The sequence below is a fragment of the Cnephaeus nilssonii genome (genome assembly GCF_951640355.1).
Source record: "Cnephaeus nilssonii genome assembly, chromosome: 19".
NCBI lineage: Eukaryota > Metazoa > Chordata > Mammalia > Chiroptera > Vespertilionidae > Cnephaeus > Cnephaeus nilssonii.
The window spans coordinates 32265097-32277538 of NC_137090.1; the positions used below are offsets into that span (position 1 = coordinate 32265097).

General features: G+C 55.0%; 1 protein-coding gene across 1 annotated transcript; it reads right to left on the reverse strand.

The window, feature by feature from the left end:
* Nucleotides 1-6471: 6471 nt before the first annotated feature.
* On the reverse strand, nucleotides 6472-12292 carry UNC119 (unc-119 lipid binding chaperone). The gene is made up of 5 exons (XM_079799093.1): nucleotides 12021-12292; nucleotides 8333-8446; nucleotides 7744-7846; nucleotides 7411-7583; nucleotides 6472-7168 (listed from the first exon to the last, which is right to left on the reverse strand). The coding sequence occupies exons 1-5, from the start codon at nucleotides 12244-12246 to the stop codon at nucleotides 7056-7058; spliced, it is 729 nt and encodes a 242-aa protein (XP_079655219.1). The 5' UTR covers nucleotides 12247-12292; the 3' UTR covers nucleotides 6472-7055.
* Nucleotides 12293-12442: the final 150 nt, after the last annotated feature.

Sequence of the window (12442 nt, forward strand, 5' to 3'; positions counted from 1 at the left end):
GCCATGCCCAGCAGCAGCTCCAGCCTTGGCCTGGCCTGGAAGTCCCAGCTGGCCGCCCACATCGGGCTCACCTTAAAGGTCAAAGAAGGAAAACTCTCCCTGCCTCCTATGCCACTAAGCCAACTTGTTTGTTCGCTGACAGCCGGGGGTGGAGACACCACCCAGGATGCTACCCCTCACACATTTCTGCTGCCCGGTGGGCCAGCTCCTCACTCAGAGCCCCTGAGAACAAGTGTCTGGGCAAAAATTTCACCCACTCTCACTCATCCACACTCAAGCCTTCATGCACCTGTGCCCATGCGTACACACTGTCATTCAGACATACACCCACCCACACGCCTTATATCCTGAGGAACCGGAACTACATCACAGAGCCTGACTTCCTTTCTGGGGCAGCTGAGAGCTGAGGGCTTTGGTGACCGAAAGCTCAGAGCCTCCATGCAGGCCCAAGACCACCCTGAACATTATCTTGACGCCCACATTCTCTTTGGGCCTGGCCCCCTCCAGGCATGATCTTCCCCGAAGTCGAGGTATTTATTCTCCCATCTTCATTCCAGCAGCCTGTGAGGGAGGAGGAGACATGGGGCCTCTCCCCAAGTTGCCCGGGGACTCCCCAGGGGGCTGCTATTTAGCAGCACTGACTCTGCCAGGCTCTGCCCATCCTCCGCTTATGCTCTGTCTAGCCCCAGGGTGACACACAGGAGGGACCCCGTCCACCCCAGGCCCAAACTGAGCCCAGTCCCGACACAAAGTGTTTGGAAAAGCCCCTGCCCTTGGAAACTTGAACGTGTCCTCTTCTCCCAGCCCTGGGTGTAGGAAGGGCCCCTCCAAGTCACTGCGGTCTCACTCCTTCCCTATAAGCTCATGTAGTTTAGCCCCCAGCTTACTAATTACTCCCAACTGCCGGAGGCAGCCCGGGCATTCAGGGAAGGGAAGCCTGGCACAGGCTGACAGGGGAGCACCCATGTCCCCGCTCTTTGACTGCCTGACAGACCTGGGGTGCCCTTGGAGCTAGGGGTGTGGCCCTGTTGCCCGCCATGCCCTACCTGGAAGCCCAACCCCCACCACGTGGGAGCCTCAGCCTACCATGGGCCTGGGGACGACAAGAACCCACAGAGTTTGGCCTCAGGTGAGGCACAAGCAGATCCCTCCATGGCCTGCCGTTGTCCCTTGCCCTGGAACAATAAAGCAAGTGCCATGTGGTCTCAGCTTTGAGCCTTCCTTTCTGGACCCCTCTCCCTGGGGAGAACGGTCAGGCCGCACTGACTGTGGATGTCCTGGGCCTGTGACTTCACCCCACCCTCATTCAGGACTGGGAAGCATCTGACCAGCCTGAGAGGATGAAGGGGAATGTGGGTGGAGTGTCTTCCCAGGAGAACTTTCAAAGGGATGCAAAGAAGCAGCTGCCCTGTTGTTGTTTGTAACTAGACTTGGCCCTTAGACTTTTAAAACTGGGCAAGTGCCTGCCCTGCCCAGAGGGAGAGGATGCCCTCCCCTTGTCCCCCCTCTGAGATCCACCCACTCTCCTCATTTCCTCACACAAGAAGGGGTCACGTCCCTATCTATGCTGTGACATGATCAGAGCATAGCCAGGTGCTATGCACTGCTGGCCCCGGAAGATGGTCCCTGGAGGATCAGGGGCCCACTCCGTCCCACTTCAGGCTCACCTCCCAGGCGCCACCTGCAGACAGGCTGCTGTCACCACAGGGCAGCCTGAGAGGCAGCCCCCAACTCCGCCTGAACAGGGATGGGAAGGTGTAGGAGCCAAAAGCACTCACATGAGCCTCAGTCTTACCACAGCCACAGGTGAGGCCTCTGCTTAGAAAGTTCTTCCAGGGGCCAGGCCTGGGGGCCGGCCAACATCGCCTGCCTGCCCCAGAGGACAGCTCTGCAGATCTCATAATGGAGGTACACCAGTACCTTCCCACAAGAGGCTCTAAGGCTGGGTCCAGGCCTAGAGGGATAGGGTAGGGTGAGGAGTGGGGGAAGGCATGGCCAGTCCATACACCCAAGAGGAAGACCCACCCAGCCCATCCAGCCCTGGCTGTATAGGAAGGGGGTGAAGGGTCAATGCCAAGCCCCCAGGTGACATTACACCCCAGTTCTGACCAACCCTAGGCCTAGGTCTGAATGCCCAAGCCCCCAAGAACAAGGCAAGTGTTTAATGAGAGAACTTTACTGGGACCTGCTTCCTTGCCTCAGACTTGAACCCTGGGGCCTCAGACAAACCTACTCTACACCTCCAGCCTAGTTGGTGAGCAGAGGACAGCTCCAGGGCTCCTCAGTCAGACCTCTGTCCCAGGGGCCCATCATCACACCTATGAGTGAACTGGCCCCCACGCAGCTAAGACAGGTAGCAAGTTGATAGGACTTTGAGTTTCTTTTGTTGTTGTGTGTAACCAGACTTGGCCCTTAGACTTTTTTTTTTAAATATATTTTATTGATTTTTTACAGAGAGGAAGGGAGAGGGATAGAGAGTTAGAAACATCGATCAGCTGCTTCCTGTACACTCCCTACTGGGGATGTGCCCGCAACCAAGGTACATGCCAGGAATCAAACCTGGGACCCTTGAGTCCGCAGGCTGATGCTCTATCCACTGAGCCAAACCTGTTAGGGCAAGACTTAAAACTGGGCAAGTGCCTCTCTGAGCCAAGCTCCACACTCCCGCTCATATGCTGCCCTCTGCTGGCCACCTTACACCAAATGTTCAACCACCATTTTAGGGTGAGCAACAGTCTGAACGGATGCAGGGTCTGGAAGACCCTTTGGGGGAAATGATCCCTTTTGTTCAGGGGCTCTAAACCTGGTTTTAAACTGATTAGAATGCATGAGTCCAATGAAAGAAATTACACCTTCATTTTTACTCATCTCTACCTCAAATTTAGCATTTCCCTTGATTATGAATGTCAGCAACAAAGCACAGTAGCTTTAGCAGAAGCTGTGACTTTGCCATTAAGCAGAGAAACCACAGATGTTTTCATATTACATTACAGGTATTGCAGAACAGATATAGATAGAGGTGCCTATATATAGTGTTTAATACATAAAATATAGGATTACAATATATTTTATGTACATAAAAACCGTATTGCCATATGCCTCAGTAGACAATAACAAAGGGGTCCATGACACCCAAGAAAGTCAAGCACCCTTGACTTTTGGTGCCAGATGGTGGGGAAATGGAGGGTGGCTCTTAGGGGCTGGGCCAGGCTAGAGAGGAAGCCCTCCGGGCTTGAGACAGCAGCTCTTCATCAGCTGGAAGGGAAACCTCTCAGTATTTCACAGTGGGTTGGGCAGTCCCAAAGTGCACCCTGCAGGCCAGCCGGGGTGGCATGAGCAGGCTGTCTTCCTCTAGTATTTGGGCTTTCCTGCTCAACCCAGTGGTAGGGTTTTCTCTGGCTGACTTCAAAGAGACAGAATCTGAGCATGGTCAGACCCAGCCTAGTCTAGATCAACCTTCGAAGTCAACAACTCATCATAATCACAGCCAGACTAGCTGTACCCCACCACCACCCTACACCATCCCACCCCCCTCTTTTTTCTCCTTCTACCACCCAGGAATCTCCTAGGTTCCTAAGGAAAGTGCGAGGAACTAAATGCAACAAGTTGCACCTTAGCAGCCAGACCAATGCCAGAGATATGAAGACTTAAAAGGAGACAGGGAGGCCCAGGCAGTGTCGCTCAGTGGTTGAGCATTGACTTATGAACCAGAAGGTCGTGGTTCAATTTCAGGTCAGGGCACATGCCCGGGTTGTGGGTTCCATCCCCAGTGCGGAGTGTGCAGGAGGCAGACAATTGATGATTCTCTCTCATCATTAATATTTCTCTCTCTCTCTCCCTCTCTCTGTGAAATCAATAAAAATATATTTAAAAAAGGAGACAGGGGGCCAAGGGATACAGGCTTCTCTGAGTGAGCGCCAACCAGGTACCTGCTCCAGGGATGGGGACCCCCTCCCAGGGACCTCCCGCCCTGTCTGAAAGTGGAAGTGCAACAAGCCCAATCCAGAACTTCAACCCAATTAACTTAGCAGGAGCAGTGAGAACTATTATCAGGTGGTAAGAGAGGGTCCTCCTCCTGACACTGTGTAGGCCTAAAAGTCCCTCTTTCATAACTTTTTAAAATATATATATTTTTATTTATTTCAGAGAGGGAGAGAGGTAAAAACATCAATGATGAGAGAGAATCATTGATCGGCTGCCTCCTGCACACCTCCTACTGGGGATTGAGCCCACAACCTGGGCATGTGCCCTTAACTGGAATCGAACCCGGGACCCTTCAGTCCGCAGGCCGATGCTCTATCCACTGAGCAAACCAGCTAGGGCTTTTATAACTTTTATAACTTCTCTTGTAACCCCATAAACACCTCCAACTCCAAATACTTCTATACTTACACAGCCTCATCTTCAAACCACCCCCGGCCCCGCCATACCCCTTCTTCACCTTTGTGACGGTTCCTGACCACCTGCTTCTTGGTGAAATTCTCTCTTCCCTTTGCTTTAACATAACTTCCTCTAAAACAGGCTCCTGGGCCCACCTCTCTGGCTGCTCTCCCTGTCTCCATTACCTGCTCTCAAAAGCTCCCTGGCCTTCCCTAGGGTTACACGCTCTTGTTCAGTGACCCTCAGTTGGGGGTGTGGACTATTAGCATTGAGTGCCCCATTAATTGGAGGACATTTGGCATTTCTGCCCCCTGCTCACTAAACACCAGTAGTGGGTTTGGCAGTCCCAAAGTGCACCAGTAGTGTTTAGTGAGCAGGGGGACCCCATAATCTCAGCCGCCATCACAGCATCAGCAATCACCTTGTGACCAATGACCTCCAAGCATCACCATGTCCAGCCCTCACCCCCTTCCTCATCTCAGTGCCCAAATTTCCTGTCTCCTCTAGATCACCTCCTCCAGGACATCTATACCACACCACAGCAGGTCCCAACCTGAACTCACCCCCTCCCACCAGCCCCCTCCGTGATCCAACCTGGGTTCCCACACCCAGTAACAACACTCCTATTCACCCTAACACGCAGGTCACAAACCAGGGATTCAGCCTCGACTCCTCCCTATCTCCAAGTCCCTCATCCAATCAACCACCAGTCTTGAAAATCTCAACTTCATCTATTTCTCCCCATCTCCATGGATATTGACCTAATTCAGGTTGCCTTCAATTCTTCAATTTTCTCTCACCCAAATTCCTGCAACACCCTCCTCGGCGCATCCTCAATGCACAGACTCTGGAGTCAGACTGCCTGGGTTCAAATCCTGACACTGACACTTAACTGTGACGTTGGTGGGGCAAATTAACCTCTCCGGGCCTGCATTTTCTGCAAAATGAGCATAATCACACCTACCTCAGAAATGATTGTGGGCATTCTATTAACACACATAAAGCACCCAGCCCTGGGCTCGGCACTCAATATATATTAGCTTTTATTATTAGTCTCACTCTTTCCAATCCACCCTTCACTAATTGGACCAGGTCATCCTCCTCAATGACGCCCCATCTTCCTCAGAAACCCCAATGCCTGAACAAGGCTCCACAGATCTGTCTTCCTTTCACATCATGAATATACTCCCTTGAACATATCTGATAAATCTTGCCTCCAGACCTTCGCTTTACGCTGTTCCCTGTGCCTGCATGCTCTCCCCCATCTCTTCCAGTCAAAGTTGTCTTGAGTTCTCAAGTTGTTCCACGCTGCCTCCTCCAAGATTCCTCCCCAGAATCCTCCAAGCAGGCGACTCCTGCTTCCCTTTGTGCCCAGCCCATCTTATTCTAGGGATAGGTATTTGTTCCTGTGTCTCACTCATTTTAAAATTCCCAGAGTTCAGCCCAGGTCCTGGCCCCCAGCAAGGGCTCCACAGGAACCACCCGAATTCCAGTGCGTGTAACTCCTCAGCACCAGGCATATCCAAATTTGTGCTTGGAACAGTAGGATGTGAACCCTGGGATAAGTTCTCCACCTACCTCTCAGTTCTTCCATTTTCTCCATTAAGGAAATGAAGTAAGGACAGGGCTGGGGGCAGTGTTATACGTAGGATGGCCAGTCCAGGGGACTCCCCAAGGCAGCTTAAAACAAGAGCGCTCCAGTTCTTAGTCACAAACCTGTCCACCTTCTCTCTCTGGTGAGGGCTAAAAGCACAACCTAGGGGTCCTAGTGACCTCAGGGGGTCAGAAAAGGTAGGGTAAAGAACAAGACCACCTCCCCATACCTTCCCTCCCATCCTAGAGTTGGGGTCCCTTGTCCCATCCTCTGTTCTGTCAGGGTTGGCTATGACTTTGGCCTAAAGCTTCCCCTCTCGGGGCCTGAATCGCCTTTTATCAAAGGAAAAAGCCTTTCCAGCTGCAGCATGTACTAAATGCTAACTCTAGGTACCAAGAGGATTAGGGCACAAGAGGACTTGGGGACCACAGTATTGCCCGCTCCACTCCCCTCCCCACCTCCCCAACAGATACACATGCTGGCCCACAATCAGAGAACAGAAAAGGAGAAAGCGTTTATTGAAAACTATGTACAGTTGGTCCAGCCCCAAGCACAGGTGGCAGTTGGGGCCAATCCCTCCCACACCTCAGGCAGCATCTTGGTCCCTGATGATGGAGGCTAGGACTGGGGCCAGAGCCGAAACCCCCTTGGGAGTCTTGGCAGCCAAGATCTTCATCTGTGAATTCACAAATCTAAACGGCCTATCAGTGGTAGGCAGGAAACAAAGAATGGGTCTCTGCCTGACCTAGTCAAAGCCTGGGTAGGGGAACACTGTTCTGAAACTTGGGCCCAAGAGGCCCAATTAGGCTGTCCAGAAATTCTGGCTACTCCTCTCACAGGAGGCCTTCCTGGATATGGAGGCAAACAGCCCCCCTACCACCCTATCCCACCCCAGATGCCAGGCCCCATGCGCTTTATGGACTTGGGCTGGGGACATCAGGCACCCTCCCTCCCAACACTGACGCCGGGTCCAGGGCCCCTGGGACCCTTCCCAGGCAGAAGACCTGGAGTTGAGAAGTGAGCACTGGAAAGTCACAGCTGAGGGCCCAGGACCCTCCTGGGGTAGGAGGCAGTTGGGGGGTCATGGCGTCCCACTATAGGAATAGTCTGCTTTGTTGTGCATCACCAGCCGGTCATCCACGAAGTAGAAGCTGTCAGACTGTGTCTCATATGGGTGACGGATCATCTCATTGACTGCAAAAGAGCCCCAGCCAGGCGGGGCAAAGGTCAGGAGCCAGAGGCAGGCCACTGCAGGGCCTTCAGGACTATGGGACAGGGACAAGCTAAACAACCTCAAAGAATTTCCCCTCTTTGAGCCTGAGTGTCCCGAAAGGTGCCAGACATAGGAGACCCAGGGTGGGAAGAAAGGGGGTCAGACCACACTCCCCCCAGCTTGGTCTCTGAGTCCCCTTGCCCACAGGGCCCTGCCCACTCACTCAGCTCCTCAGAGAGAGGGGGGAAGTCATAGATGTGCTCGCAGGTGTTCTTGCTGCTCGGGATACAGAAGCCAAAGTGGAAGTCAAAGCTTTTGAGCAGCTGATTTCTGAAGTAGTGCCTCTCGATCATGCGGAAGTTGTTGACAGGCTTGTCTCCCACCGTGAACTCCACCCTGAGCGAGAGAAGGGGGCAGGGCTGAGCTTGGCCTTGAAGTCAACCAGCCAGGTTCAGGACAGACTGCCCCTAAGAGAGGCTCAGTAAGAACTCAGGAAGGGCTCACTCCCACCCCACCCTTACCCCCAGCCCTTACCCCCCCTGGCCCAGTGACTCACGTGGCTCCCACCTGCCTCAGGCGGAGGAAGGCAGGGGTGAACTGGTAGCGGACAAAGCGCCCAGCATTGGGGTCCAGGTCCCGCCGGTTGATGGGCAACCGCTCTGTAATGCACCCCAGCTGGGGCTCAGTGGGCTTCAGAGTGGGGCCCATGCCCATCCCGGGTTTCACCCCAGGCCTCCCATCTCTCAGAAAGTTTTAAAACTCCCAGGAGATTCTGATGCACATTGAAGGTTCAGACCTTTGGCCGAAAAGTCCCACCTGGGAGATCTAGGTCAACAGGTCAAAATTTTCAACTGAGGTTCCCAGGGCCAAAGGAGACACAGAGGCCTGGGGCCTTCAGGACTGCAGTTCCCAATAAGGCCTGCAGAGGGCAGGCTGGCAGGGACTGAAGGGACAGGACTGTCCTAAAATGTCCAATCCCAGAGGCAGATGGGAAAGAAAAGAGGCCCCCTGCCAGATGACTCCTGGGAATGATGGGGTCCAAGTCCCAGCTGTGCTCTGACCCCTCTGCAGCCTGAGGAGTCCCTGGGCAGCCCACTTCACAGCTCGCACCCACCTCCCTGTCCACGGCCCACCCAGCCACTCACCTGAAGCTGGGGGCTTCTTGATTTCAAAGAGGACAGTGCCTGAATCCATGTCCCGAATCTTGAACCTGATGAAGTCGATCTTATATATATTCTCCTCCGGGGAGCACAGGTAGTCTAGGGGAGACAGGTGGCTGCTCCAGCTCAGCTTTTGTGGGAACCCCACACTAACTACACTTCTCTGATCCCTAAGGTCACTGCCTTCCAGAAAGAGAGAATTGAGCCCCTGCCCTGGAGGAACCCCACAGTGTGGGGGAGACACAGCTCATCAACGGGTTCTAATGGGAAACAAACATCTCCACCTAGTGGCCTCTAAGGACAGGGAGGGGCAGGTGGAGAAGGGTGGCAGACAAGGCTACCTCCCCCACATTTTCCCTCCGACCCTGGAGTTGAGGGCCCTTATTCCAGCCTCTGCCAGGGCTGGCTTGGTGACCCTGAGCCAAACGGGTCTCCAATCTCATAAGAAGCCCCCGGCATGACAGGGAAGATACAGCCCTGCTTTGGGAAACCTCACTCTAAAAGGAGTGGCACAGCCCTAGCTGGTAGAGCATCAGCCTGAGGACTGAAGGGTCCCAGGTTCGATTCCGGACAAGGGCACATGCCCAGGTAGTGGGCTTGATCCCCAGCAGGGGGCGTGCAGGAAGCAGCTGATCAATGATTCTCTCTCATCATTGATGTTTCTCTCTCTCTTTCCCTCTCCCTTCCTCTCTGAAATCAATAAAAACAAAAATAAATAAAAGGAGTGACACAGCTTGGCCTCAGGAGACCCAGTCTCCTGATACTCCCACCCCTACCACATAGCTGTCCCTGGCGCCACATGTAGGTGTGTCAGGCAAGGACTTCCCCTGACCTGGTGGGTAGTGCTGGGGCAGAGGAACAACCCCTTCCCTGTTCCTCCTCAACCTTTCCCCCCAACCCGTGCTCCCCTCCTAGCCCCATAAGCAGCTTATAGAAGCCCAGCTCTCTTAAGCAGCTTAGCCAAAGCTCTGCTGACTCAAACCCAGAGCCTGGAATTTGGGGGGAAGGGAGCCACCTTTGTTCCCATCCCCTGGTGATCTCCAAATGGGAGGAAGTCTCAGCAAACAGAGGGAACCCCTTCAAAGGTCATTGACCCAGCTTTGGCTCTGAGCCACTCCCAGAGAGAAGACTATGGGGGAGGACAGGAAGAGGGTGTGGCAGGTGCAGCAGAGGGTGTGCAGGGGGCAGTAAGGGGAGCCCTCAGTACCCAGAAGAGGAACCAGGAACAGTGGTGGGCCCCGCCTGAGGAAGCTCAGGAATACCATGGCCTCTTCCAACCCTCACTGCTTGCAGCAACTGCAAGTGCTCAGGGACGCCCTGGCAATAAATAGGAAGAGGCCGAGGTGCAGCGAGGGGCTCTGTCAGCCTGCACAGCATCACACCCTCCCCCAAGAGGCCCGGAAATTACCCTCCAGGCCCCGGGGCCACCTCCTATTCCTCTGGGGCAGGAAGAGGAAGTAAATGTAAAGTTGTTCTCTCTTCCCCAAGCCTGGGCCAGCCCCCTCCACGAAGCCCTCCTGGTAGCCACCTGGCACCCTGGGGTCCAGCAGAAACTACAAAGGCTTGGGAAGGGGCCTGAGCTCTGGACAGTCCACCAGAGCCCGTGGCGGAGAGAAGGCAGAAAGAGGAAATGGCAGTGGGCAGCCCCTACCTCACCCTGTACACACCTTATTGTCACAGAAGGTCCAAAGGTGTAGAAAGAAGGTGCTGGGCACAGCACCCCCTTCCTCTATTCTCCAACTTTTGGAGCTTCTCCTCTCATTTAGAAACAACTTCTTGCAGTCTGACCTCAGTCTGTCTCTTCCACTGCAAATTCAATCTATCAACCCCGCTGAGGGAGTGAGGAACGGGGATGCCAAAGACTCAGGGCACCACAGCCACCCTCTTCCTTCACCAGGGAAGGGTGAGGCCGGGGACCCAGGGTTAGGCCAGAGAAGGGGAAGAGTGGCCGAGGGCTCAGAACACAACTGCTCCCTTCCCATCAGCCACAAATAGCTTCCTAAGCCAGATTCAGTAATCCAGGAGGCGCAAACCTCAGACCTATGTGATTAGGGGCAGAGGAGACCAGGAGGTGCCAGGATGGAAAAGCCCTGGCACCCTATTCTCAACTTCTATAGAGGAAAGAGCTCCCATGAAGTCCCTCCCCACCTCCCCCACAGATGCCCCATCTCTAAGGCTATGAATTTCCTCCAAATTAGGAGACAAATGGTGGCATGTGGGCTGGAACACACATATCCCCAAAGGTGCAAAATAAACTCTAAAGTTACCTAGGATCTGAACAGATCATCCTATAAGGAAGCTCTTCCCCAGAGCCAGCCGCTAACCTGAATCCTAAATGCTGCTGTTGTCAAGTATAGCCCAACTGGCACCAACATCAGACTGGTCCAGACCCCCTCTCACTACAAGTGCCTGCTTGGGCAAGGCCGCTCAGCACTCTGAGGGCCCAGCCAAGAATGGCTGCTGCCTGGCTCAGAACACAACTGAGAAGCTGGTCCCCTAGGGACCCAGATGTACAGGCCTGGACCTGCCATCATGGTCTCGTCCGCAGCTCTGCCCTGGACTCTGCTGCTCCTACAGCTCCAGAGCTCAGGTCCATTCCAGCACCGGAACCCCCCTTCCCCATGGAGAGGCCTCAAGAGTTGCTCACAGAGGGAGCCAGGGCAGGGTTACTGATGAGTGAGGTCGGAGTGGAAGGCCCCTGCCTCTCCAAATGCCTTCTGTTCTTTGAGGCTCAGCCACCACTTCTGCCATGAGGCTTCCTAGTCCTTGCTCCCTGCCTTTGGTGACTCCCCTCTCCTGCTCTGAATGCTCAGTTGTCTGCTTCCAGACAGCAGCCATCAGCAGTCCTCGGGGCCCTCAGTACTACTCATAAAAGAGCCCTGTTTACAGAGCATGCACAGCATGCCAGGCACTGGGCAAAACCAGAGAATTTATTTTCACAATAGCTCTAAGAAGTATTATCCCCGTTTTACAGGTGAACGTGCTCAGAGAGAAGTTACTTGCCCAAGGCCAAACAGTCAATTGCATTGCAAAGCTGGGACAACCCAGGCAGTCCAGCCCAGAAACTCAACCACAGTGGAGAGACCTCTAGGCCTCCAGGGTGGCCCTAGTCCAGGCTAAGGTGGGGGGGGGGAGGGAGCATTAACCTACTCCCTTAAGAGGGCACAGACCCAACCAACTGACTGGGGGTGGTTCGAGAGTTCCTGGGGAATCCAGAGTGAGGGCATTTAATGGTCAGGGAGACCTTAATGATGCCACCTAAGTAACTCCGCCTCTACCTAGCCTCGAGGCTGGGGGCTGAGGACAGACTGCACTCAGCCTCCTCCTCATTACTGCAGAGAAAGGATTCCAAAGGTTCTAAAAACTACATGGGGAAGGGGTCACAGTTACAGCTGCTGCCTCACCTCCACCACAGGAAAAGGGGATGGACTCAAAAAGGAAGGACGGGGGTGGAAATAAATCTCTAAAGGGAGAGGAGGGGGCACAGGAGATCAGGGGAAGGGGGGACATGGAGATCTCAGGCTGGGAGGCAGAAGGGAGAACACTCAGGCAAGGGGTGCCCGGTGGGGGAGGAAAGGCAGGGGGAGGACGGGAAAGGGGGCGGGAGCCGGGGCTTCGCGCGCCGCCACGGCCCCCTCCCTCCCGCAGGCGGCGCTTCCTCGCCGGTGCTCACCGCCCGTGATCCGCTGAAGCCCCAGCACGTCCTCCGGCCCGATCGGTTGCCTCCTCTGCAGCGGCCCTGGCCTGGGCCCCGGGCCTGCCTCCGGTTCCGACTCGGACCCGGATTCGGATTCCGCCTGCGGTTGCGGCTCCGGCTTTAGTTCCACGCTCAGGCCCGAGGCCCCAGGAGTGGGCTCCGCCCCCGTCCCGGCCCCGCCGCCGCCCTTCTTCACCTTCATGGCCTCGCGGGGCCACGGCTCGCCTGCTGCCGCCGGGGCTGCCTGCGCCGGCTGCAGCCCAGAAAGGGGAGCGTCCGCAGCCCCACCCCCGGCCGGGCCCAGGTACCGCCCCGCCCCGCCCCTGAGGTGTGCCCGCCCCTGAGCCCGCCCACCGCCAGCCCACCCAGCTGAAGGCTGTAGACTCGCTCGCTGACCA

What these genes read in the sequence shown, in the direction of transcription:
- UNC119 (XM_079799093.1), bottom strand. Translation starts at nt 12,246, where the DNA reads ATGAAGGTGAAGAAGGGCGGCGGCGGGGCCGGGACGGGGGCGGAGCCC. An exon ending in CAAGAAGCCCCCAGCTTCAG is followed by an intron (nt 7,847 to 8,332) that starts GTGAGTGGCTGG and finishes GGTGCATTACAG; the next exon opens with AGCGGTTGCCCATCAACCGG. An exon ending in CCCTCTCTCTGAGGAGCTGA is followed by an intron (nt 7,169 to 7,410) that starts GTGAGTGGGCAG and finishes GCTCTTTTGCAG; the next exon opens with TCAATGAGATGATCCGTCAC.